The sequence below is a fragment of the Myotis nattereri genome (assembly GCF_964212035.1).
Source record: "Myotis nattereri genome assembly, chromosome: 4".
Classification (NCBI taxonomy): Eukaryota; Metazoa; Chordata; class Mammalia; order Chiroptera; family Vespertilionidae; genus Myotis; species Myotis nattereri.
Genome location: NC_138079.1, coordinates 6,538,866 through 6,566,257, shown reverse-complemented (window position 1 = coordinate 6,566,257; position 27,392 = coordinate 6,538,866). Strand labels below are relative to the sequence as shown.

General features: G+C 54.2%; 1 protein-coding gene across 2 annotated transcripts; it reads left to right on the top strand.

Annotated features, from left to right (window-relative positions):
* Positions 1 to 1,120: 1,120 nt before the first annotated feature.
* On the top strand, positions 1,121 to 23,764 carry GDNF (glial cell derived neurotrophic factor; the record flags this gene model as incomplete). 2 transcript variants are annotated; one of them, XM_081090121.1, is made up of 3 exons in its annotated part: positions 1,121 to 1,157; positions 5,507 to 5,605; positions 23,280 to 23,764. In XM_081090121.1, the coding sequence occupies exons 2-3, from the start codon at positions 5,533 to 5,535 to the stop codon at positions 23,762 to 23,764; spliced, it is 558 nt and encodes a 185-aa protein (XP_080946247.1). In that variant the 5' UTR covers positions 1,121 to 1,157; positions 5,507 to 5,532. The 2 variants fall into 2 exon arrangements, with proteins under 2 accessions (XP_080946247.1, XP_080946246.1); XM_081090120.1 differs by having other exon boundaries at positions 5,507 to 5,683.
* Between the last annotated feature and the right edge of the window lie 3,628 nt (positions 23,765 to 27,392).

Sequence of the window (27,392 nt, the reverse complement as noted above, 5' to 3'; positions counted from 1 at the left end):
CCACCGGAGGGCACGTCACGGAGCGAGCGCCCTATAAATGCATCCCCGCTCTCAGCGTCCCCTGGCAAACACCGGGCTCCCCTCGCTGGCTGCTCCACACCTCTGCTCGCCGCGCTAGGAGAACTCGGCCCGCAGCTCCTCTCCTCGCCACCGCCTTCTTCTGCCCCGCAGAGCAGCCGGAGGGCTAGGTACCGAGGAGGAAGGACAGCCTTCACAGGCGGGAGGATCGCTCAGGAGAGCCCTCCACCCGACAGCGCGCCCTCCTTCCGCGCGGGACGAAGCCGGCGCGCACACCCCAGTCAAGTTCGGATTGCCCCCTCCGGTGGGACCGCGCAGCGCTCCGCACACGCCTCCGGATCCACCCGGGAGGAGGCGGCGCGAGCCCGGCAGCGTCTCCAGGCGCTGAGCGCTCGCCCTGCACCCCGGGAGGGGCGCCTCGAATCGCCCACTCGCACCCGGAGCCCCGGCCGCGGGAGCTTGGGCGCCTCCTCGCTGCTCTCCTTTTACCTCTTCCACCGCCGCCTCCCGACCCTCCCCTCCAGGGGCCCCGCGCCTCCCCTCCCCCACCCGGCCCCCCGGCCCCCGGGCCCGGGCTTTCCAGGACCAGCCTGCGCTCTTGGCGCCCTCATGTCTTCAACCGACTCCCTGCGCTGGTTGACGTGGTGTCTCGTTCGGATTTCCAGGCCAGACCTCAGCTGCGGCGGCTGCATCAGCCCGGCCCACCCTGTGCACCCCGGCGCGGCGCCCCGAGAAGGCGCAGAGCGCGGCCACCGCCGCTGAGCCGCCCGCCGCGCCCAGGGCCCGCGCAGCCCCAGCCCGGAGCGCCGCGCTCGCAGCGGTGTCACCCCCCGACCCAAGGCAGCGGCGGCTGCTCGGACTCGGCCTCTGGGGGTGCGGGGGGCCGGCGGGGGAGCTGTCGGCATCCTTCGCCCTTCTCGCAGCGGCGGCGGCAGCGGGAACCTTGGCCGCCGCCTCCCGCGCGCCCTCCCGCGCGCCCTCGCAGCCGGGAGCGGCCCCAGGATTGGGAACTCGTCGCGCCCCTGACCTGTGGGGCGGGGCTCCGCGCTCCTGCCCGCGGCCCGGATGGGTGTACTGGCTGGGACTTGGGGCTCCTGGAGTTAATGTCCAACCGGGGGTCTGCGGAGACCGGATCCGAGGTAAGTGGAGGCGCGGGCCCGGGTGGAGGGGGCGGGTGGTGCCCGAGTCCCGGCGGGCACAGCAGGCAGCGGGGCACCGGAGGCAGGGGGCGCGGCTGGACCCCAGGGCCTGGCGGGATGGGAAAGAGGAAAGACTAGAGGGAACCGAGGCGCAGGGCGACGAGGAGGGAGAGAAGTTGAACGCGAGAGAGGCCGGCCTTGCGGAGGGGCAAGTTGCCCTCCCACGTGAGCAAAGATCTTGTGCCCCCGGGGCCTGTGGACCCCGGAATGTTCGAGAGGGGCAGTTTCCCTCCCCGACTCGGCGGGGCGCTCTTCTGTCAAGTGCGCGGTTGGGGGTCATCTTTGGACCCGCTGCGATCAGAGAGTGTCCTCCCGGGACGTGCGTCTGCAGAGATAATGCTGGGAGTGAAACTTACTGATGATCTTGTTGGGTCTGAAGGTGCTGAGGACCTGAAACAGGGAGTTACCCTCCTGCGGGCGGGCTTTCATTCCTCGCCCTTTTCGGAACCGGCGGCTTGAACGATGCTAATGCCTGCAACCCCAACTAACCACCCCGTCGAGGTTAGAAGAGGGTCTCCCTGGCCGGGACAGGACTCGGGCCTCCACCTCAAACACACACTTGAACCTCCCCAAGGCCTCCGCCGGGCCATCCAAGTGTTATTTTAATGGCCTTTTGCCCCGTGCTCTATGCCACTTTGCCCACGGCACGCCCTCCACTACCTTGCATCCCCTCGGGGCAGATTTCCTCTCGGTTTGATTTCCAGCCCCACCCGGTGAAAACGAACCCTCATCCCTGCAGGGAATGTCCTTTCTCTGGACCACCCCCACCCCCAGCCTTTTGGCGCCCCCCTCGTTTGGGCTGTGGAAAACCCGCCCGCAGAGCCGACGCGCGCGCCCCGGGGGGCGGGGGCTGCCCTACCCCATGCTCCCTACTTTCTGCTTATTGGCGGGACTAGCACAGTCTTCCGGCTTCGCCGCAGATATGTCAGTGCGCGCTCGGCTCCTCAGAGTTTGAATCTATGCTCAAAGCATCCCAAGGGAGCAACGCCGCTTCCAAACTCACGCACAAACATCTTCCCGCAAAACCCTCCAAGCGAGAGCCACTGCGCGCCCGCCCGGCCCGGGCAGGTCTCGCTCCCGCGGTTTCGCAACGCCTTCGCTTTGTCGGGGAGGGAGGGACGGAGTCGCCTCTGCAACAAGTGTTAGGTGTCCGGGAAGCCCGCAGCGTCCTCACCCCCAACTCGCGCAAGGGGTTCAGGTGACCCCGAACCTGGAACCCGGCCTCGGGCCCTTTAACAGAAAGACCCCTCTCCAGACTGGCTCCAGAAAGCGCCCCTCATTCTTTCCCTTCCCCCAGTCTTGGGCCCCAACGCAGGGAGAATAAGTCCTCTGACCGCCTGGGATGGACACGAGGCACAGTGCAGTAAAGCAATCAATCCATTTCGGCAACTTCTGTCCTCGCCCCAAAGGAAAGCCTCGCGCCGCCTCCCTTTTCTCTCCCTGAGATCTGGATCTTGAAGGCAAAGCCCAAAGACGCCTCCCCGCCTGCCAGGCGCAAGAAGGCGCGGAGGCTTTGGCGGCGAAGCTGTCCCCGGACTCCGGGAATCTGGGGGGGAGGTTTCTAAATGTAGGTTGCGGGGAAACCAGCCCCTGTGCGGTGAACGGAGAAAAACTAGGGAGGGAGGCTGGAGAGGTGGGAGCCCGGAAAGCGGGGATGCTGGTGAGGACATCCCCAAGTTCCGGGAGCCATAGGGATTTGGGGCGGATGGTAGGGGGAGCCTACCGGAGTTTTTTTTATTGAAAATGACAGCGCAGCCTCCCCGCCTGCGTGGGCGCCGGGCCTCCGGCGGTTTCTGGTGCCCCCTGGTGTCGGGAACTCAGAAGCGCCCCGGGCGAGCGGCTGCTTCTGCGGCCACTGCAGCTCCCGGGGCGGAAAGGACCACCCAGGGCCGGCGCCCGCTGCGCCCCTTGTGCCCTGCGGGGACCGGCCTGAGGGGTACAAGACGGGGTGCGGAGGCACCCGGCGAGGCCGACTCGGGAGGAGAGCTTGGTGACCGCACGTGGCAGCTGGTGAAGCAAGTCGCGCGCGTCGGAAAGGCGGCAGAAACGCGTCGGGCAGATGTGCTTTGAGAAAGTGATCGGGACAAACCGGGAAGCCACGGGCGGGCGAGCGGGCGGGCGGGGCGGGGGGCAGAAGGGCGCAGAGAATGCCTCCTTGTCGGCCGCGGTGTGTGCCCGGATCCCAGACCCCCCACCCCCTCCGGGAACTAAAGAGCCGCTCTGGCCGGAGCCGGGCCCCGCGGCGCTCGGAGGGGAGAATTCGCCGTCCCAGGCCCGGCTGGTGCGAGAGCTCTTTCGGGGCCTGCGCCGCGCCAGCCGAGGGCGGGAACGGGAGCCGGCAGCCTCCTCCGGCGAGGCGGGAGTTGTCTCCCGGGTCCTCTCCTGCCAGCCTCGCCACACTTCTACTGGCGGATCTCCACCCACGTCCCATTTAAAAAGCCCTCCGTCGGCCAAGCCGGAGGAAAGGAAAGCCCCTCTTGATGCGGAAGGGAGCTCCGGTGCCTCTGTCGCTTCCTGCTGGCGAGCGTCGCGAGGTGGGATGGCGCTTTAACCCCGCGCCCGCCCGCTCCTCGGGGCCGCCAGCCATTTCGCACGCACCGGGGAGCCGGCGCCGGGAGAGGGGGCCGCAGGCCTCGCGCCCCCAGTCCCCCCTGCCAACGCGCGTCGCTGCGCCCCCGGTGCCCGGCCTGGGTGCGGTGCCGCCGGGGCGGGGGCGCCTGTGCTTTTGCTCCGGGTTGTGAACCAACCGGCGCGGCGCCCGGAGCTGCAGGTTGTCCGAGTGCCTGGTCCCTACCGACTCCCGGTCCCTACCGACAGCTGCGTGGCGGCCCAACAGACGCCCGCGGGAGGGGAAGTGCGTTAGGCTCCGGAACCCCGGCGGGCCCGCTGGGTGGGTGGGAGGAAGAAGGGGCGGCTGCCGGAGGAGGCGGCGAGCCTGGGGATTCAGAGAGAGGACAGGCGCGCGGGTTTTTGCATCACCTGGAAACTGCCTGACTCTCCCCTGGAAAAAGTTCGGAGGTTTCCCCAGAATCCGTTTTATTTGGAGGAGAGGGGATCTTCGACTTGAGAATCCCCTTAGAAACTGGAACACCGGCTTTGGGAAGGCGCTGGGTAACACCGCACCCCGAGGTGCCGGCGTTCCCTCCCCACCTCCTGATTGGGTGGAGTTTGGCCCAGAGTTGACCAAGCCTTTTCCTGGCCGGTCTGGTGTTGCGTGGCCCTGCTCTCCAGGGGTGTGAGGACTGTGAAGCCTAAAGGAGCCCCCTCCCAGAGCTGAGCTGAGCCCCCAACTCGTGGACGCTGGTGGCCTAGGCCTTCCGAAGCCGGTGCATTCCTCCCACCACCCCCCCCCCCCCGCCCTCGCCCCAGAGGCCAGGACTTGGGTACAATCGTCCAGGAGTGGCTGTGATGGGGCGCGGGGAGCTGACACTCATTTGGGAAGGGAAGGGATTGTAGACTCGAAATCGCGCAAAACTGCACAATTGAAAGTGTCCGGGTATATACATATACCACGAAGGATTAACATTTTCAAGACCAACGCCTCCCTCCCTGTGCAAGCTGCAGCATGGGCTGCGCGCTTTGCGCTCCCCTGGGCTTTCATGTGCGCTGGTGGATGTGCATACCTTTAAGAGGGGGAACTAGTATTTTAAACCGAGTGGATGCTGCGGGGAGTTACGTAACTTAACACAGACAGTCCCACCCCGGCCCACAGTCTCCAAGTCTCTACTAACTCCTGGTTCCCACCACCAAACAGGTGCGATGAAGTGTGGGCGGCCGGTGGGGTCGGAGGTGCCCCCGAGCCTGCCGCCGCTCAGCTGGGCGCGGGACCCGGACCCCGGGCCCAGGGGCGCTGGATTTTATTCTAAAATAAAAGATCTGGCCGCTTATTTGGGCTGAGAGCCGGTTTGCCCGCAGCTGTCTGGAGAGACGGGCCGGGGCGGCGCAAAACAGCGTGGGGCTTCCTGGTCGCCCCCAGAGAGTGGGGGGCGGGCGCGCCAGAAATAGGGACTGATCGGGAGTCCTGGCGCCCGCGAGGTGACGGGGTCCTGGTGTCGTCGTATCGGGACTGAGGGGGGGGCGGGGGGCAGCGGCCCTGGGCCACAATCAGACCCCGGGACAGGGTGTCGGAAGAGAAAGGCGGTGGCGTGCGCTCCCCAAGAGAGTCGCGCGGGTCGCCCCTGGGACGGGGCGCGAGCCGGAGATGCCCAGAGCGCCCCGGAGGGGCGGGGGCCGCGGTGGAGGGGCGCCCGGGCCTAACCGCGCTCTCGGTTCTCTCGCCCGCGGGGCAGGTGCCGCCGCCGGCCGGGACTCCAGGATGAAGTTATGGGATGTCGTGGCTGTCTGCCTGGCGCTGCTCCACACCGCGTCCGCCTTCCCGCTGCCCGCCGGTAAGAGGCCTCCCGAGGCGCCCGCCGAAGACCGCTCCCCCGGCCGCCGCCGCGCGCCCTTCGCGCTGAGCAGTGACTGTAAGAACCGTTCCCTCCCCGCGGGGGCCCACCGGCGGACCCCCACGCACCCCACCCCCGCCCGCACGCACCCCAGGCCAGCCCGGTGGCAGCATTACCTCCCGACTCGCGCAGGCGCTTCAGGCTGCTGCCCACAGGCCTAGTCTGTAGATGACACGTGCTGCTGGTTTGCCCAGGACAGAGGGTGCCACATTTTATGCTGTGCATTTAGCATTCCGATGAACAGCATCTTCTAGACCACCGCCAACCACCGAAAACGCAGTCCTCCCCTCTCTCTCTCTCTCTCTCTCTCTCTCTCTCTCTCTCTCTCTCACACACACACACACACACACACACACACACACACGTGTTCTGTTTTGTTTTTCCTTTCTTCCAAAGCCCTGGCCTGAAAGCAATTGCGTCTCCATCCTAAACTGCCCTGGTCAGGGCAGAGGCTGAGGTTTCACAAGCCAAACCGGCACCAGAGGAAATAGGAGGGAAGGGATTCCCAGAGCCAGACCTGGGCAGGGTCAGACCTGCTGGGGAAGGGGCCTGTTCGGGAAGGACAGGGTAAAGTGCTGGCTGGGACAGCGGGAGCGCGGGAGCTCACCCCACACATGACAACGTTCACTCCTCAGACAAGAAACCAGGTTATGCAAATTAGAAGGCACACCTGCGATGGCGCCTCTCGGGGATGTTTCAGAGGGCACTTTATTAGGGCGTCAGCCGTGGTTTAATTTGCCCTCCACTCTTCAGAAGTGTATCTGCTGCCTGAAGCCAGGCGTGCTACATTACAGCAGAGGTCATGGGGGGGGGGGGTAATGTAGATAACAAGGCATAACATTTGACACAATCCCCAAATAAAGCAATAGAGAACTCTAGCCAGGAAGTCACCCGGGCTACTCCCCCTCCCGTGAGCCCCCAGCTAGTTTGCACTTGGAATATTCTGTGGACACAGGCACAGAAGTGGCTCCACAAGTCAGCTGTGTGGTAAGAGCCCCCCAAACCCTGCAGCCTGGGGCTAAGAACAGCCTAGGAAATGTGATGTCTTTATTTTATGCTTCTTTACAACAATAAAAGCATATTCTGCCAGACGTCCCCAACAAGCTCATTTTTCAAGGCAAATTAAGACTTCAAGAGTGACTTAGGTTAGAAAGAGGACATGCTTGATTCCTTGAAATTAAAGTAGCTGCTTCGAGAGTTTCCGTCACTTGGTTGTGCTGTAGAAACCTACCCTTAAAGGCTTTGGTCTCAAGTGCGAATTTCCGTCTTAGCCTCTATAAATGATTCTGCAATGGAACCTTAAATGTAAAATGCCCCTCAGTACCAGTGTCTTTCCAATAGTGCCCGTGCGAGCTACGCGGCTTTTCATTCGTTCGCATCGCTTCGGCCAGAGGACCAGAGACACAGTGCTAGACGATTGTTCTCTAACCTCTAACCGGGACGTGCAGGCGGGAACCGTGGCTGCCAGGTGATGAAGCCCATTGACTCCTGGAGCCCTCGGTGGCATATCCGTGTCCTGACTACCTGGGCTTAGTTAGTGCCGGCGCCTGGTTCTGGCTCTGCTTCCGACGGACTCTGTGACTTAGGACACGTTACTTACTTGCTTGAGAACTCAATGAACGATTTAAAACTGTACAGTAAAGGGAGGCCTTTCCACCCCCAAATGCCAGTGGCTATGAGTTTTGCCCCCTGGCCCTCATGCCCCTGCCCTGGCCTCCTTTGGGAAAATTCTCATAAAAGACCCCTGCTCATTGGCATCACCGGGGGAACTTGAATGACTGTTGACACTGCACCTCACCTGAGAGGTTCTGACTTAATGGGTTTGGGGTGTGGCCTGGGCACCTGAGGATTTAGATCTTCCCCAGGTGAGTCTGATGTGCAGTCAGGGTTAGGATCACTATGACCTGCTAATGCCCTGAGAAAATCTGTGCCTCCAAGATACCAGGGGTCACAAAGCCAGGTAGCACTGTTCCTGCTGACAGGGGAGGAGGGGCGCCTGCTGTGGGGAGAGGGAGGTGCCTTCCCTTTTCCAAAACGGATGCTGAGTCACGGTGGACAGGATTCTGACTACTCCACTTACATCCGAACCAGCAGAGCCCACCCAGGGCTGCTGTCTCTGTGGGAAGACCCAGTAGGCCCTAGAGGAAACTTGCAGAGAAACTGGGCCGCCTTTAAGCCAAACTGACTTCCTTCCAGGTATGTTCAATCCGGTAGCCAGCTGTCAGCGCAGGGAAAGCGGGGCCCTGACAGTGTGCAGGCTCTGCGCACTCGACCGTGTCAGCACGCCCCTGTCACGGCGCTGACATTTATATCCTGCGCTGTACACCGTGCCACTGGTGAAGGCTTATGCAGAAAAGCATTAAGTCCCTTGTTCCATTTGAAAATATAACGTGCCATAAACCCTGGCCCCTCTTCCTCTCGAATGCGGTTCCTGCGGACGGAGGAAAGGCTCTTTGACCCGCCACACTCATTCCGTGCTGCTCAGAGGGGGCCGGGCTGCGCCCTGTCCATGTACTCACCCCGGGGTTGCCTGTGTCCTGCTGGTCCCAGTGTCAGTGAAGCAGTCAGGATCCTATTCCGAGGATGAACTACCCAAGTAGAAATGATAAGCGGCTCCCTTGCTTCCCTAGAGCTTGGCTACAAAGTAAATGGGCTGTGGCCACCCCCTGTAGCAACTGGAACTTACCGAAACTCAAGGATTTGTGGTTTTCCTTGTGGGGCACCCAAGACTCTTCCTTTAGCTATCTTTGTTCTTTTATTTTGCTTTTTGCCACTATCTTCTCCAAAGGTGACTAAGGCAGGCAGGAGGAATCCAGAAGGCGGCATAGCACTTTAGAGCTACAAGGAAGCCCAAAAAGGCAGATTGCCCAAGAGTGCCAGGATGGCAGGAGGCAGGTCCGCTGAAGCTGGGGGCAGAGTGTCCCCAAACCACGGACATGCAAAGAGAGCGTTTGGTTTTTGCTATTTGGGGGAAACCCTTTATGTGGGAGGAAGGACTTCAACTATCGACTGAAACCGTCTTGCACAGCTTGCGTGAATTTAGTAGTTAATTACAGTCACATACCAGGTCTGCGCTGCGGGCGAGACCTAAAGGTGTTTCACAGAAAAGGCATAAAGTGTATGTGGTTTTAAAAAGCTGTGATCTAATAGCATGATGCGTTTAACAAAGAGTTCATGTGTGGTTGAATGTGCCAGGCACTGTCCTCGGTGCTGGGGGGCCCTTGGTACCCATAAAAGACAGAGCCCCTGCCCTCATGGAACATACTATCCAGCATGTAGGACGTGCGGTCCGATTGGGGAGCATTGTAAACTGAGAGTAAACGGGAAAAACCCTGGACTGGTAAAGTGGGCTTTTTTTGTGGGCCTGGAAGCCGCTGGAGGAAACATTGAGCATTGTTACACTGTCATTACAGGCCATCCACAGTTTGTTGTAATATAGTGGGATTATGCTCCCCCTGCTTGGTAGCAAGTCACAAAATTGCCTATAGGAACCATCTTCTAAATCAAGCTAGCAAGTAAACCACGATACAACTGAAATATAATTCACAATATTATTAGGCCAGAGTCTCTGCCTTCATCTGTAGGAGGGCAGAGCAAGAAATCAGAGCATTTCAACAGCACAAGCTCAAGTCTCCCCATTCAGTTCAGACTGTGGCTTGGATCCCAGCCTGGCCACTTACTCAGCTGTTACTTCACATCTCTTAAACCTCAGCTTCCTCATCGGTACAATAGGGGTAATATTAAGCCTGCCTCCTGGGGTGGCTGTGAAGGTTAAATGAGGTAATGCTGCGTAAAGCCCCAGAGATGAGGATTGTAGTTGCTGTCAGTCACCCTCCTGTTTCCAATGGCCCATCGCTGTGCCCTCAAGGAGCGCCTTTCCTCCCACCGGCCTCAGCCAAGACGCCCCAAACGGCGGAATTTCAAGCAGCGCAGCATAATTCGCAGAGTGAAAGCAGCGCAGGCCTTGGGGGGAAGCTATTTTGGGCCCCACCGTCATGGGGTTGGTCAGCATGTAGGCAGGTCAGCCTTGCCTGGGAGTCTGCCCCTGGGTCAGCTCCCCCCCCCCCCCCCGGCTCTTCCCAGGTTTCCCTTCCCCCATCTTCTAAGCTCACATAGTTCCTATGGAATTTTTCCCATCAGATCCCCATAGTCATGTTGGGGAGACCCTCCTCCCCTACGGGGAGAAAGGAGCCAGGGCAAGCTAAGAGCTTTATATGCAAGAGATCATGGGGCTGTGAGTTGGAAGCCACCTGTATTAAGAGACTGTGTTTCTGTTCTGAATGATCCCAGCTGGATATTTAATTTAAGATGTTTCATAAACCCAGCAAAACACTTTAGTGAACTTGAGTAAACGTTCCGCCTTTGGTTATCCAGCTAAGGATAACCAGCTGGTTAAATGGTAAGCTTTCAAATGGAATGTGATGGGATACAGAATAAATACACTATCCATCTATTGTTTCGTATAGCTCTGGGGACTATATGAATGAGCGATACTGTAATAAGGTGACGATCTAAGCTAGAGAGGGGCTCTTGAGATCAAGAAATTGCATGTCAGAATGAGAAAAAAAATAATAAAAACAGGGGCTGGGAGAAGAAATTGCATGTCAGACTTTTAGGAGTCACTGATTTCTCACTTGAGATCTGAGTCCAACATCTCACTCTGGCCCCAGGCTCAAGACCTATTTCAAACTGTGGCTGTTTAGAGAAATCTATTTCAGGCTTAATTTGAATTGGCCCGTCTTAGGACCTTCGGCTGATCCAACAGCCAAAGAATTCTGCTCAAAGGTTCTACTTTTGCTGATATGAAAATAAAAGCTATCTGGCATGTTCCCCTTCCAACATCCCTTTCATCTTTGTTTATGTAGTACCAACCTTTATTCAGTTAAAACACTTGCTCTTTAATTAATCACTTGAGCTCCATCAAGAAGCAAGTATTAAGTATCTTTTGCACCAGGCCCTATGTGGTATCTAAAGGCAAAACTGAACTTAAATAGCTTATGATCTAGTTATAAACTATGGATGGCCAGATGGGTGGGTGGGTGGGTGGGCAGGCGGTTGTCAGTCTGACAGATACCTTTGTCTGCCAGAGGTTTACATTAGCTGCGGTCACGGTAAGAATTCCTAGCAACGAGGTCACTGGAGTTTGGAGATCATAGCAGGAAAGGACTGAGGGAGAGGGAGGATTTGAGCTGCCCTTGAAAGACGGGTATTAGGAAGGGGAGGAAGAAGGAAAAGAGCACATTCCAGACCAAGGAGAAGCATGGGCAAATTTGTGGCCACCATATGGGCAGGGGGTAGGAGGTGGATACAGGAAGAGGCCAGACCCGTTGCCAAGTACTGGGAACAGGTGGCGGGAAGTGGTGTGAAATTTAGGATATCTCCGTAGGTGATACCCAGATTATGAGATGCTGTGAAATCCAGGAAAAGAAGGTGCTTGCTCTGTTCTTTGATGGCCGTGGGCGCCCCTGGAGCTCCTGGCGCAGGCAGGCGGCAGCGAGTGGGATGTGGCTGCAACGCATGTCACCCTGGGGAAGTTACACAGGTGGCCGGCTGCTCGAGAGTGGGGTCTACAGCACAGGCACAGTCTTCACTGAAATATGGTGCCTTGTGTTCCGAAAGCTTCTAGGTATAGGCACAATTGAGCCCACCTATCCGTCCTCAAGTAAGGGACTAGTGCCTCTCAGTGGCCCACATGCTAACCTGCTTTTAACAAATAGGTTTTATGTCTTGTCCTAAAATTGAGATGTTTGAGCCCCAGCAGACGAGAGGAGATTAGTATCCCCATTTTGCAGATGAAGAAATGAGACCTAGAAAGTTGTTCAAGGTCACAAAATCAGGAATGGTGAAGCCAGAATTCAACCCTCCAACTTCTACTGCCAAAGCCGGTAATTTTGCCTTCACATAGACTGTGCTCCCATATCAGAAAACCAAGATAACACAAACACTGGTTTGTTAAAATTACATCCACTGCCCCGCCGGCGTGGCTCAGTTTTTTGAGCGTCGACCCATGCACCAAGAGGTCACCGATTTAATTCTCGGTCAGGGCACATGCCCGGGTTTCAGACTCGATTCCATTTCTCTCTCTTTCTTCCTCTTCCTTCTTCTCTCCCTAAAATCAATAAAAACATAATTTTTAAAAAATCTCTACCCTTTAAAAAAATACATTGACCACAGATTCCCAGGAAAATCAAGCGAGCAAGCTAATAAATCTCTGTTAGGCCCTTTCCATGATTTTGTTTGGGCTACAGTGGGCCTGGGCTCATATTATTAATGGCTACACTTCACAGACCAGGTCAGCGTGTTTTAAGGAGAGAAACATGAATTTCTCTGCGTTGTCCAGTAACACAGATGCCTTTGGCAATGAGAGAAGGCTCCCTAACTGTTCTGGACATAGCGAGGTCTCCTCAAAATGCTTGCTAGGCTTATGCCTTTGGGAAGCTTCTGGAAGGTGCTTCTTCTCAGATCCCTCCTCCTCTGCCCAGGGAATGGGGAGTTCACATGGGAACATGCGCCAATGACTACCACGGGGGAGCAGGAGTGGGTGTGCATGGGCAGTGAGGGTTGCCATGGAAAACAACCAGTGAGCTCGGTGGAGACAGAACCCACTTTTGTACGACTTTAATAACTGAAGTGGGGAGTCGTGGTTTTTAAGGTGTCAGCCTTTTTTTGCTTTGTGAACTTGCACCCAGGACGTTGTAAACTACTGATACGTCGAAGATGACGTCTATAGCTTTTTATCATAAGTTCAGTTACTTGTACCCGATGTAATGTCCAGCCCGTTTGCAAACTGTATCTGGGCTTCACATATATTTTTGGAAACACCTTGACCCTGCAAATTTATCTTATTCGATTCCTAAAGAAATATTAAACTGCTCGGCCCAAATAAATTGAGTTTTTGGTCAGAAAAGGGCCAAGTTCATTTCCAAGTCAAATACACATGTTAACATACATCCATGAAAAACCATCATACTTGTAGATCTTAATTATAGGATGAATAGAGGGATGTGTGGATGGCCAGACAGGCAGATAAAGCACCAAGCCTCGGCAGAATGAAGACAGCACCACCTGCTTCAATATTTCTTGGGTTATTCATCTGGGACCTTCCCTCATGAGTCCTCATGTGCTTTCACCAAGTCTCTTGTTAGCATTCTGCTTCATTTTTACTTTCTGAATCATTTGAGAATTAGTTCCAAGCAAACCCTCAAGTAGCTCAGCGGATACCTGCTAAGAATAGGGAGATTATCTTATGGAACCACAATCCAGTTACCGGTCTCGGGGAATTTAGCATCGATACGATACTGTTATCTAACAGACAGTCCACAGTGAATTCCCCCACTTCTGCCAATCGTGTCTTTTGTAGTTGTTTTCTTAATCGGGGATCACATTTGATCGCCGTGTCTCTTTATTCTCCTTTATTCTAGAAGAGCCCCCAAGCCTTTTTTTCTCATGACACTGACATTTTCTAAAAGTCCAGCTGTCTTGCCTGCTGCCCTGCAGACTTCCCGTCCGTTTGGATTGGTGAAGGTTGCAGGTGATTAGAGTGAGCCAACCTCAGGATGCCGAGCTCCGGCCTCGGCTTGTCCCCAGGAGCCACGCGAGCCTGATTGTCCTTCCCTGCACCTTCAGTGTTACCCTGGGCTGTGCCTCCCCGTAGGAGTGAGGTGGGGGAGAAGCACAGCTCTCCCAGTGAGCAGGAGGGCGATTGAGAACGGGGGGCCGGCTGCAGGGGTGCTCGCAGGCAGGCCAGTTCTGGGAGAGACAGCACGTGTGCAAGTTTGAGGATCTGGACACTGACTCTCTTAAAACGACCGACGGGCACTCGGGAAAGTGTTCCTGTGTCCCCAGAGGGGGGCCAGCCTCAGTCCCAAGGCACAGATCTGAGCCAGAGGGCACACAAGTATTCTTCATGGACCGAGCAATCAGCTGATGCCTGTAAGGTTCATGTTTGGGCATTTCTAGAAATGCAGACGACACAGCACAGACTCCCAAGACAGGCCGGCTCCTCCGCCCACAGAACACGGACCACCGTGCCGGGGCCCAGGCCTCTCCCGGGAGCAGCGGGACCAGCGTCTCATCCCCTTCGGGGAAATCGTGCCTCGTCTGCAGCCGGTGGCGCGGATCTTCGCGCCGTTGCCTCTGTGTAGGCATCACTGAGGAATAGCCACAGACATGACGGCCACGTGCACTTACCTGACACCGTGTGCCCTGTGCTTGCAGGCACTGAGCTGAAACCTTTTCTTCGATTCGGGGAAAGGGGTGGCTGTCCCCATTTTAAGGGGCGACTGGGACTCTGTGTGGTTAAGCAGCTGAGCCCGACTCCGGACCCAGGGCAGCCCGAGCCCAGCACTGGCTCTTGCAACCAGGTCACAGTCGCGTCCCGCCAGCCCAGGACACGGCAACACCGCGACGGAACTCTGGCTACGACAGAAAGTCAGCAAGGAGAAAAGCCAGGCGCTGGGGTTTGTGAAGGGGGACGTTTCTGAATGAAACTTAGACCTGATTACATGAAGGGTCAAGAGATTCATTCCAATAAATGTGTTCACTCGGGGGAGGGGAGGAAGTCCTTCCCCACACCTGACCACAGGGTCTAACAACAGGCTCAGATGCTGGAGAACACTTTTCTCTCCCGGCCTTGCTTTTTCTTTCTTCTTCATCCCTCCTCTTCTTGCCCAGGTCCCCCAGGCCTCTTCCCCACAGCTCAGCTGGCCCTGGGCAGGGCTGGGGGTCCCCAGGAATCCTGGGCCTCTCGGCCACAGGCAGGCTCGGGTGCCATTGCTTCTGGGTTCCATTGGGGTTTCCCTCTGGTGCCTCTGGTGACCCCACAGGGGTTATTTTCCCCAGCGACTTGCTGTGCACTTCCTCTCATCGGGTCACTTTCTCGCCCTTCCCCGCGAAGGTTATTCCAAGGGCAGCAGCCGAGCCGTGGTGCGCGCTCGTTAGCACGCGGCGTTCATTGCTGACTGCGAGTGCTTTTTGCTCGCACCAGGTGTGCGTGGATTAGCTGACAAATGGACACCCTGTTGGCTGTTTTCCTGATTTAAAAGCAGGAGAAAGGACGTCTTCCCCCCAGGGGAGCCAGGCTCTATTACTGTAAAATTATTAGCATCACTAAAATCAAAGTATGGACACAGGTGGAAATCAGAGCAGGGTAATTAGAATCTGAGGAACAAAATGGATATAGCCTGTCTGCCTGAGTGAGGGTTGGTTTTGTGTGTTTGTTTTTTGTGGGGGGCGGGGGTTGTTTTTTGGCTGTTGGTATTCATGCAGCAATTTCCATTATAATTCGGACAAGTTTTCTTAGTTAAGTGGTCGGATTAAAAAAATTCAAGATACAGTCTAACAAATAAGTGTGTGCACTATTGGTCCAAGGAGGTGGCGATGGGAAAGAAAATGACGTTTTGGTGGGCAAAGTGGCTGTTAAAAGTGTACCCCGGGCCCCGATTTCTATTTCTGAAACAGTTTGCAATCTAGTGGATCTTTTTCTTCTGCCTTGAGAGGATCCAGAAATGCAGTTTTAAAACAACAAAACACGGGTGTTTTTACAACGCAAATACTTTTCAAATAAACCCGTGTCATTATGCCTTATTGTCAACAAACCATGGGTTGTGGAGAGCTGCACTGGTAGCTCTGGCAGTGGCCACTGTGGCTTCGTAGACTGCTCTGGGGGTGACTGTTCTTAGCAAGTAGGTGCTGGGGGGACCCTCGTGAAGTTAACCCAAGAGGATGGTGCTCCATCCAAAACAGGAGCGCGTGGACGCTCGTTACATAATGTGAGACGCACCGCACTCCCGGGCTTAGTAACTGATGGACTATTTTTTTTAATTAGTTCAAATAAATGGCCAAATGAACACTTTTAAATATAACAGATGATAGAACTTGGTGGGATTTTTCAGGAAACTGGGACATTCTCAGGGACTAACATGACACATTTCAGAGGTCGATGAAGGTCAGATGAGGACTAGGGTCGGCCATGTCCAGGACAAGCTGTGGGGCCCTGGCGATCCATTCGGTGGCTCCGGCCTCGGGGACAGGAGCTGAGTCTGACCCACACATGCTTCAGGTAGCAAAATCAGAGATGAATACGAGAGGAGACGTTAAGAAAGTGGCAAGTTTCCTGTTTGGCTTTTGGATGCTGGAGACTGAAGGATGGTGGGATAGGCTGTCCTCTCGGGGGTCAGATGGAGACTGAGGTGGAGGGATGTCTCCCACTAGAATCTGGGGGTTTTGAGGCTCAAATACAGGACCCGTTCTACACATTTCCTCACCTCGCCTGAACACGGCACAGGAAGAGGGCTTTGTGTGTTGACAGGCGCTTGGTGGTGATTATTTCAAATGTAACTGTAGAGCCCAGAGGGAAACTGAAAAGGCTGAGAATTAGAACCTGTAATACTTCCTGTGCGGTTTCCCGGCCCCTCGATAGTGGAATGCTGGGGACAGCCCCGAGGTGGCCCCTCCCTGACAGAGGTGACCAAAAACCAGGGCTGGGCAGCACCGTCCACCAAGACTCTGTCCACATCTTTGGCTTTTAGGCCTGGGGGGGGCCCAGAGGGTCTGGTTGACCTCACCGGACTTGAGTGACTAGTCCAAGGTCACGAGGCTGGGCAGGGCTGACCCAGACTGGCATCCCGGGCTCCGTCCGCTCCGGCTCTGCCGCAAGAGCCCGCACTTGGTGCCAGGGTGCGTTTGAGGAGCTTCCGGAGACGGGGCCGCTGTGTCTGAATCGGCCGCTGCCCTTGGCTGCCGGCTTTCCGGTTTCACCTGGGCCGCCGCCAGCTCTGCCTGCGACCGAGGCGCAGGAGCCAGGACCTGGGAGAGAGGCCCCTGAGGCCACGCTCTCCCTCCGTGGGGACAGGGTGCTGAGCTCCGCGGGCGAGGCAGCCTAATATTAGAATTCATACTGAATCTTCAGCAGAAGGTGCATTTCTCACTTCCTGCTCTGAATGTGGTGGCTGACCACGCGCAGGTGGCGTCAACTGCTTGGCTTTTGGATGCTGGAGGCCGAAGGACGGTGGCATAGATGCCCTCTCCGTTCGAAAGCTTCGGGGTAGTCAGAGCTTTACCTAGGAACAAACAGGCGTCACGCAGAACTGCAACGAGTTTGAGCTTTGAAACCAAATCAACTGGGTCCACATTTACAAGGCCTGTGGCCCTGGGCAAATGCTGATCTTCACTGAGCCACACTTTCCCGGTCTGTAAAGTGGAGAGAATATTCAGCCCCTACGTTAGCCTTGCAGAGGTGTGGCTGGGTTTAATGTTAGCTCTGTGTGAAAGTCGGCATCCATCCACCTTTATATTGGTAAGCTGTTTTTTAAAATATAGAATGAAATGTTGTCATGTGAGGAATTATAAAAGACCCCACTAGGTAGTTCTGATAATATCTCAATAGTGAAAGAAGCTCATGTTTGTACCTGATGGAAAAAAATAGCTAATCTAAAAAATGGCATGAGCCCGGCTGGTGTGGCTCAATGGTTGAGCGCTGACCTATGAACCTGAAGGGCACAGGGCACATGCCCAGGTTGCAGGCTCGATCCCCAGTGTGGGACATGCAGGAGGCAGCTGATCAATGACTCTTATCATTGATGTTTCTGTCTCTCCCTCTCCCTTCCTCTCTGAAATCAATAAAAAAGTATTTTTTTTTTAAATGAATGACATTAGTTGGGAATTTTCTTGAGAGGTTATAGGAATCTTATACTGATCTTTTCATATAAGCATGCATGTGTTTACATATACATATATGTATGATTGTATCTATATAACTACATATATAGTGTACATATATATAGTGTATATATACACACATATAGTATATATGTGTATATGTATATGTATATGTATATGCATATGTATATGTATATGTAGAGAGAACTATTTTCCATATACTTGGTCTACAGAGCAACATGGACTTTACCTGGGTACAGGTAGGCAGAGCATGTTAGGTTAAATGTCCCCCACTTGGGGGTTCCCACTTGCCTTCTGTCTGCGGGCAGCCTCTAGGGGAGCCTCTCACATGAGCAGGGGCTGCCCAGCACCTCCACAGCCCCGCACAGCACACCCAGGGGCTGGCCCACCCAGCGCCGGGCACTACCTGGCGTGCGGGCATCCGGCGCTGGTTCCAGACCCTCTCACCTCCGTGGCCTCGCGTGGGCAGTAGCTCGGCCTGTGGTCCTCGGGGCGCTAGCCCTTGTCCGGGCGCGACATGGATGCCGGGCGCTTTGCAAGTACAGAGGCCGGTCCTCTCTGGAGCAAGCCACACCGGGCCTGAGGCCCTGAGCCCCCGCGGCCCGAGCTGGCTCAGAAGATGGCTCCTGCTTCCTGGGACCCTCGGGGACCTTCCTGGGTCCCCCGAGTCCCTTCCACCTGGCCAGGGGTCATCCCCTCGCTCTGTGGACAGCTTTGCGCAGCCTCTCTCGTGGGTCCACGGCTTGAAGACAGGCTGAAGGCCAGCCTAGCCCCAGCCTGGGGGGTGAGAGGGGGACAGCTCTGCGAACATGAAGTGACCCCTGTGATTGGAACCCAGCTCGCCTGTCCTGTTGTTAAGAGCCATCTGGCACTCAGGAGGCACTCTGTCCAGCCGAGGCCGGCCTCCGCAAGGCAGCGTTTGAGTTCTGCGCTTTCAGCATGGCTGCTGCAGCGCATACTCTGAGGCCTTACCGTTGTTCCTGCAAAAACTCAATTAACTTTAACTAATAGTCACTCTCCCAGCCCCTGGTTCCCGAGGGGACGTATTTTCCTCCATGATCAAGGGAGGCGGAGTGTGCTCTGAGCGGCTTGTTCTGGGAGTCGTGCCCCCGCACAAGGTCCCGTGTGTTTAAATAACTGTATATACAAAGGGCACATCCACGTGGAAATATTTTAAACAGGACGATGCCAGGATATTCGGTTGCAAACTGAAAAATGACTTAAATGCATTTGGGTATTTTGATTTTTTTCAACAACTTGAGCTTTTATTTATTTTAAATATTTTTTTTATTGATTTCAGAGAAGAAGGGAGAGGGAGAGGGAGAGATAGAAACATCAATGATGAGAGAGGATCATTGATTGGCTGCCTCCTGCACGACCCTCACTTGGAATCGAGCCCATAACCCGGGCATGTGCCCTTGACCAGAATCAAACTTGGGACCCTTCAGTCCACAGGCTGACGCTCTATCCACTGAGCCAAACCAGCCAGAGCAAAAGCTTGAGCTTTTAGATGGACTTGTTTTCCAACCAAGATCTCTCCCCCAAGTTGGTCTGGGAAGTGAGCAAGTGTTTTGTTGTTTTTTGTGGTTGTTTTTTTGTTTGTTTTTTTAAAGATTGTCCTCTTTTGTGGTTTGCAGGTATTTTACTATCAAAGTTAATACTAATGAGGGCCATTCGTGTAGCTGACAGTCTGCCAAGCCCTTTATAGCATAAAGAACAAAAAGATATGACATTAAGTCTTAATGTAGGGAACCAATCCAAACCCCAGGGCCTTTCTTCCCCTCGGCTGGGTGAATTCCTGAGGCAGCTTTGGGCTCTGGCACTCGCCTGCCCAGGCCAGGTTTAAGGCCTCAGCAGGATGTTCGAGGACAGGATCAGTGAGGTGCATGGCTCCTGGCACCCCCAGATACCTAGCACTGAGGCCGCTCTATGGATGAACTCAGTCAGCATCAAAGGGCCCGGAATTGGGAATTTAGTGGAAGGGACAGGATTATTTGCTCTGTGGTTTAGAAAATAGAATGTTGCCCTAGTCTGGTTTCCAAAATATATATCCTTATAAAACTTTCAGCATAAATATTTATTTTTTATTTTTTTGCTCTATTTTTCAATAAGAAGAAAGGGGAGGAGGAGAACTCTTCAGCTCAATAAGAGTCACCTATGGCCTGAACTTGGGATTTAAATAGTTCCACAATGACAAGTATGAGGGAGGTTTTCCCACAGAAAGGAGAAGTTTTTATTAACTACACCCCTCGGTTGAACACATCGAACATTTCTCAACTGCTTCCCAGTGCCAGGAGGCCTTTGAATTCCGGGTACCCCTCACCCAAAAGCCTGCGTGGTTGGTGCATTTTCCCTGCCACTTACACCGTCCCCAAAAGGCCAAGTGGCGCTTGAAATAGGGAAGAGGGCCCTGGCCCGGGCAGCTCAGTGGGTTGAGTGTTGTCCATGCACCCAGCGGTCACTGATTTGTCCCCAGGCAGGGCACATGCCCAGTTTCGGGCTTAATCTCCAGTTGCGGGGCATGCAGGAGGCGGCTGATTGATGTTTATCTCTCTCCCTCTCCCCTCCTCTCTCTCTAAAATCAATAAAAACATATTTTTTAAAAGATAAAAGGACTAAACAACCTCATAATGAAGTATAAGTATGTCCCAAACATTATGGAAGAATGCTTATACTAAAAATCTATCCCCTATTTATCTGAAGCTCACGTTTAACTAAGTGTTCTGTGCTTTGTCTGACGAGCAAAGCCGATGGAAAAAGGCACGCGGTCAAAATGTCTTAAAAAGGAGGGAACATGTTTGTCGGGAACATGTTTTTCAGGAACTTTGAAAGTATCTGGTAATAAATAAGAACATTATAAATGCAGCTTCAAATCATTATTATAACCCTAGTCACATAAAATTGTAATTTTCCTGTTATATAAAGTAATGAGTCTCTAAACCAGTGTAAGTTGAACTTTAGTAAATCCAATGTTTCTCTATTAGTTTATGTTAAAAATTTAGTAATGTTTCATCCTCATTTATAATTAATCTTCAGTTGATTCTGAACCGATTTTTAACTTCCTGTGTTCCCAGGTTTTTAAGTTAATGATCTATTCGGGAATTCAACAAAGAGTCTGTTTTGCAATTTGGAGACTTTTCTTGATTAATTTGCCCCGAATACAGCAGTTTTAGAAGTTCAAGCACGGATGCCTGAAACTGAGCACACCTAATTTCCCCTTTTATAGCTTATTACTAAGAGAGAGAGAGAGAGAGAGAGAGAGAGAGAGAGAGAGAGAGAGAGAGAGGTCCGCTTGGAGATGGTTATTCAGCTTGGCTCTCAGGTGGAAAATGACTGTGAGGCGGGCTGTTGGTGTTAGAGCCTTTCATTTCATAGCGGTGTGGTTCGCAGCAGAAGCCCAAGTGCCCTCTGGAAAGATGGGCTCTTTCTGTCCCCCGCTTCGTGTGAATGAGTTCACTCCCAAAGTATTGAGGGCCTCCAGGGACCAGATGCTGTTTCAGGCCTTGGGGCCCGTTGGTGAGCCAGCAAGCAGAGGCCCCTGCCTGCTGGGGTCCGCATCTGTCAGAACAGACATGGGGTGAGTCGTCCCGGGTGATGGCGAGCAGTGGGGTTAGGAGGGCAGGAGGGTCTGGATCGGGGCTTGGGGGAGATGGCGTTCTAAACAGGAGGTCAGGGTGGGACTTGGTGGGGGCCATTTGAGAAAGGAGTTGAGGGGACGTGGGAAGGGAGCCACAGGTGCTCTGAGAACAGTGATCCAGGCAGAGAGAAAGCAGCCCGAGTCCCTGCTCATGTCTGGTTTATGGTTCTCAACCCACACGATTTTCTCACCAGGAGACATTTGGCCCTGTCTGGAGGCACTTTAGTCTGACACTGAAGAGGGGGAGGGGGACATGCTACTGGCATCTAGTGGATAGAGACCAGAGATGCAGTTAAATATCCTACTATGCACCGGACAGCCCCCAACAGCCAAGAATGAATGATCTGGCCCAAAATGCCAGTAGTACTGAGGCTGAGAAACCCTGTGTCCAAGGAACAGTGAGGAGGCCAGGGATGCTGGAGGGAGGCTGGGAGGAGAAGGTGAGGTCGGAGGGAGCAAGGGCTGAGGGGGGGCGGGGGGGGAGGCAGTGCTGGGTCAGGTAGGGCCTCCGGCCCTTGTGGACTTTGGCTTTTCCCCCAAGAGGAATGGGGAGCCATTGGAGGGTGTGGAGCAGAGCAGGGTGTGAGCAGCATGGACAGTTTTAAGGGTGCTGCTCTGGCTGCGGGTGGAAAATGGACGGGAGGAGGGTAAGGTTGGGATGAGGGAGTCATCCTGGCAGATGAGATGGGGCATAGGCCAGGGCGGAGTAGCTTCAGGACTTCTGGGTAGCAGAACCGTCCCGTGCCAAATTTTAGACATCGGGCACCGAGGTGCTCTGGGGATGTCACACGATCCCACTCTGTTCATTACTATAGTTCATATATTATATAATGTATATATATAGTCTATAGATGGATAGACAGACAGACAGATGGATAGACAGATGGATAGCTAGATAAATGGCTGTGGTTAAGTCATGTCAGCTGGATTTTGTTTTACACAATAGGATACCCGATACCTGTCTTAACAATCAGTTCATGACAGAACCATTGGACGTCGGGTAGGCGCAGTGTAATCCTTCCCTGCTCTAACACAGTCTTGGAAAAAAACATTCGCTCTTACTAACAACTCCTTTGTGGTATATTTCGTTCAGGCACGGATAACCCTCAACAGACTAAATCGCCTGAAAATGAGATGAGGGGAGCACAAAAGGTCTGGTACCTAGTAAACGGGCTTTCGAATTACTCTCCTCTTTCAGAAATGCACTAAGTTGTTTAAATAGTTCATCCTCTCTCACTTGACCAGGGAAAACAAATGCCGAAGCACAGCAGAAAACACCAGGAGAGAGCGAATTCCTGCTTCTACCCTAAGGTCTCAGACATTGTAGCAGGGCCCCTCATTCCTCCATGCGATGGACTTCCCTAAGGCGCACAGGCCTTGTCCTGTTTTAACCAAAGACAGTGGGAGTCACGTGACAGCCTGCAGCAGCGGCTGGACCCACCCGGGGGTCACCCGCCACCTGTGCACACACCGCCTCTCCTCCTACTTATGGCCAACACAGTTAATTGTCATCTTGCAGAATTACCATACTTTTTTTATCTCATGCTGCTACAAGAAAGTGGTCAATTAGCCTCTTAGTGAAAAGTAATCTGTTCTGCAATCTCTTAGTGTTTTTCTCAGGAAGTTTTAAAATAGACTTGCCTTCATGAGCTTTTCATGTGTTCCATCAGAAAGATTCTGGCCCCTCCACCATGCAGAGGTGTTAAGTCAGGGAGATTTCAGGGAGGAGCACTGGGTAGAGGCCATGTTGGGAGACTTCCCATCCAAAAAATCCTTTGTTCAGGATTTCCACGGATCGCCTACATCAGAATCCCTCCAGGGCTTGGAAAAGCTGCAGACTCCTTGGCCCCCTCCCACCCACCCCCCCCCCCCCCAAAGGGTAGGAATCTGCCTTTCGGGTGAGCGTCTGGGCTCCTTCTCGGTGTGGGTGATCCACTGCTCTAGGCTGTTTCCAGTCAAGAAAGCCGGCTCTGAGGGCCAGCCTGCTCACAGCACCATGTTGAAAATGGACGTGTTACTCCAATGAAAACCATGCCTCTAAGGATGTGTTTTCCACGAGGAAGTGTGTCATCCACGGCTCAGTCTCTCTCAACAGAACTGCTTCCTCCTGCGGACTGTTGGCGGGTGCCCGTCAGCTCTGTTCCGGGGGGAACAGGGGTCACTTCGCTGGCTGGGCTGCTGGCTTTGCTGTGCGTCCCGTCCTGGCGGAGTTTAGGTGGCACTTTGGCCTAGAAGACGGCTGGCAATGATCATTGTCCTTGTCTCACGTCTTCTCTTTTCTCTTTTCTCGTTGAACAGCCAACATGCCAGAGGATTATCCCGACCAGTTTGACGACGTCATGGATTTTATTCAGGCCACCATTAAAAGACTGAAAAGGTCCCCGGACAAACAAATGGCCGTGCTGCCTAGAAGGGAGCGTAATCGGCAGGCCGCCGCCGCTCACCCAGAGAACCCCAGAGGGAAGGGCCGGCGAGGCCCGAGGGGCAAAAACCGGGGTTGCGTCCTAACCTCCATCCACCTGAACGTCACGGACTTGGGTCTGGGCTATGAAACCAAGGAGGAACTGATCTTCCGGTACTGCAGCGGCTCCTGTGAGGCCGCCGAGACGATGTACGACAAAATATTAAAGAACTTGTCCAGAAGCAGGAGGCTGGTGAGTGACAAGGTAGGGCAGGCCTGCTGCAGGCCCATCGCCTTCGACGACGACCTGTCATTTCTAGATGATAACCTGGTTTACCATATTCTAAGGAAGCATTCCGCGAAAAGGTGTGGATGTATCTGACTCCGGCTCCAGAGACCGCTGTGTATTGCATTCCTGCTGCGGTGCAAAGAAAGGGACCAAGGTTCCCAGGAAATGTTTGCCCGGAATGGAAGATGAGGACCAAGCTAGAGGAGGAGGAGGAGGAGGAGGAGAGCCATGTGGGAGCCTGGGGCAGAGAGATCCAGCTACACAGACCTGGACAGGAGAGAGGAAACAGCGTCTGGATTCTCCCAGACAACAGCCGATGCCACCAGAAGCCCAGGGCTGGTGTCCCTGGGGGAGGGGTTGCCATGGTTTCATCTGATGCAGCCCACCGGCACCAGCCCACCAGTCCACCAGTCACGGGCACAGTTGCGGATGCACTTGAAACTAAACCAGTGTGTCTCCTGTGGTTTGTTTTCACACATCTGGAGACACCGGGGAAACGGAATCCTGGTGTCATTCCTTGTCATTACGTTTTACTGCTGAAAGCAAGGAAGGTTTATTTTTCTGTCACTCAGTGGAGACATACCCCGGAAAGGAGGGGGGTGGAGGGGAGCAAAGACACAGAGACAGTAACCTTTGCATCTGAAAGTTGAGGCCTGAGGTTTACTACCACCAGCGTGTAGGGAACGGCTGGCTGGTGATTCATTTTGAACTTGGTGTGTGGGGTGGGAAGAAGTTGGCTAGGAACCAAAAAGGCTGTCCTCAGACTAAAAACCAACCTGAAGGTGTTTCCTTTAAGGCCTTGGAAACAGGAAACCGGTTGCGGTTCTCGGCAGCATTCTTGCAGGAGAGCGAGCGGGGAGGCCCTGGCCTCCCAGGGGCAGGGAGACCCGGCGGCTGTCGGTTTACAGAGAGACGCGTTACATACACCCCAGCTCCGGCTGTGCGTGGTCACCAGTGACCAGAGAAGCTACTCGATGCAATGCATCTGTTTCAGATACGGAAATAGAAGATATTTATTGAGATTTAAGTTATTGTTATTTATTACCGTTCACTAATGAGTTTCTCTTTCGTCCCTTATTTATTAAAGTTTCTTTTCAAAGGTGCCAAAGTATATGTGCTCGCAAAATGCAAAGAAGGGTGACAAAGAAAAGTTTAATTGGGAACAAAGGGTCCATGCTTTTCAAAGTATTAACACATTTGTCGCTAGGCAAAAATCACTTACTTTACCTTTTTAAGAAAAGCCCTCATTCACTTCCCCAGATTTCAGCATCTTCCCTGTTTTTCTCTCTTTTCTTTCTTTCTTTTCTTTTTTTTTTTTTTTTTCAAAAGAAATGTGTCCGAAGGAGCGTGTCTGGCAGGCTCCCGGAGAGGCGCGTGCAGAGACCCTTGGCACTTGGTTTTATGTCTTCGTTGCTCCAGCTCTGAGCAGAATGCCATGTGCTCCATGGATTTAAGCTCTTATTCCCCCCACATATACCTACCTATGACATGCATAACCCTATATATGAAAGGTTAAGTCCCTTTTAGTGGGCAATTCTGGCGCCAACGTTGACCTAAAAGTAAAATCCTGCCAGGTCGCCAGGGTTCCACTCTGAACGGAAACTCTTCCTCCATCCTTCCTTCCCACGGTTCTGAGAGTGTGCAGGTGCCCAGCGCGGCCGAAGAGCATACTGCTGGCCTTCCAGAATGGGGGCTGCGGGTCACCATCAAAGCCCCTTGGATGTCCTCTCAGGTGACAGTGACTGTCCCTGTACACTGCCCCCTCCTGTGGAAGAAGGCGGCCCAGAAGGGTGCACGCGCTCCCCGAGTGTGCCACCTTTCCGATGAACGCCACGGAGGGGAGACAGGCGGATGGGAACAGCCACCTCTTAGTGTCCAGACCCCCCAGACCGTGCGTTTGCCTGGCAACTGATGCCTGCGCAGTGCACTGGGCCCTACCCCAGAGCGTGGGACACATTTCATGGAAGGGATTTTTACCAAGGAGGTCACCTGTCACTACCTTGGCCATTAGCCCCCAAGTCTGACAGGTTTAGCAATTAAAAGACCCCACTGGCCTCCCTCAAATCGTATTAATTTCACAAAGTAACCAGGAGGCAGCAGTTGCCAGACATCCCTCCCCCTAACCCCAAACACCCAAGCTCGCCATCCTTCTGCCCCTCTCCATCCCTCTGCTTCCCTTGCAGGACTTGGAAATGGAGGGAAAGCACTTCCTCTCCCCAAATCCCCCCTGGGGCCAGAGCTGCGGGGTGGGGGGGACCCTGCGAGGAGTGGAGAGAGGGGAGCTGCTGACCCAACCAGCCCTCGGTCATTCAGGAAGCAGTTAGATGCCGCCCCACCCAGGGGCATCTGTCCCATTCAGAGTCCTGGCAGGCTTGGTGGCTGGTGTCCCAGGGGTCCACGCAGTCAGCCCCCTCTCCCCATGGAGAGTCCCTGCCCAGAGGGACCGTAGGACTCCGTGGGTGTCCTACCCACACACCGTAAGCATCGCCTACACACCATAGCCGGTTTTCACGGAAGCGAATCCTCCCCTAAATACACAAAAGGGTAAAGTCTGTGATTTTTCTCTGTCGTTGCGATCACCACCTGGTCCAGTAAGGAGGGCCCTTCTTTGGAAGTTCTGACTTCTCTGATCTGTCTCGGTCGTTTGTGTTATTCAACCAAAGTTCTCTACAAACTTTATTTTTGTACAATATCATTTTGTAACTTTTTACAAATAAAAACTCATTTCTATTGCTCTCTGTACTTCTGTACTTCCTCACGTGCCTGGGACCAGGGCTGGGCCAGGCAGCTGGCCACAAGCACTCTGTCCCCATCACCACCACAGAGCCTGTTGGTTGGTCCATGGCCTTGCCTATCAACTCTCCACAGCCAATCACCACCCAACTAGGAAAAACATCCTTTGTTCACTCAACTTGTAGTTAGCGGGTGTCTACACTGTGCCAGGCACCGTTCAAGGCACCAGCCTCCCAAAGTGGCCAAAACATAAGCCGCTGCCTTGTGGAGTTGATGTTTTATTTGAGTGGAGAAGGACAATATGCAAAAAAGTAAGAATATGTAGTGATCCAGGTGGTGATAAATGCTATGAGGAATCCAGTTAGGATATTATAGTAGAAGACTAGAGGCCTGATGCATGAAAATTCGTGCAAGACTAGGCCTTCCTTCCCCCAGCTGCTGGCACCAGCTTCCCTCTGGTACCTGGGATCCGGGCTTCCCTCCTCCAGCCACCCACAGGCACCCGGGACCTGGGCTGCCTTCCCTCCGGCCCTAGCTTTGTCAGGACAATGTCTGGAATGACGTCCAGAAGACGTCTGATCTAATTAGCATATTACCCTTTTATTATTATAGATAACACGGCACCTGCTTTAGAGGTGACAGTGAGGCAGTGCTTGAGGAGTAGATCATGCCAACAATGAGCATCCTGGCCAACCCTGCAGGGAAAACCCTGGGACAGAGCCACCGCCTTGCACAAACTTGAGTGACGCTGCTCACACCAGTTCTCTGTGCAAGGCAGCAGCACCCCCGCAATCGTGCAAATGGGGGCCCTGAGCTTAGTGTGTTCTGGGGGCAAGAAAAACGTGCTGGAAAGAGGAAATGCTGAGGCCCAGGGTTGGGAAGGAGGGCACGCCTGCTCCTCAGATGGCACCCCCCAATGGATGGCCCAGGCAGCCTTGTGACTGTTAAAAGATGGCCTTGGGTGGTGTTTTCAATCCCAAACAAAACC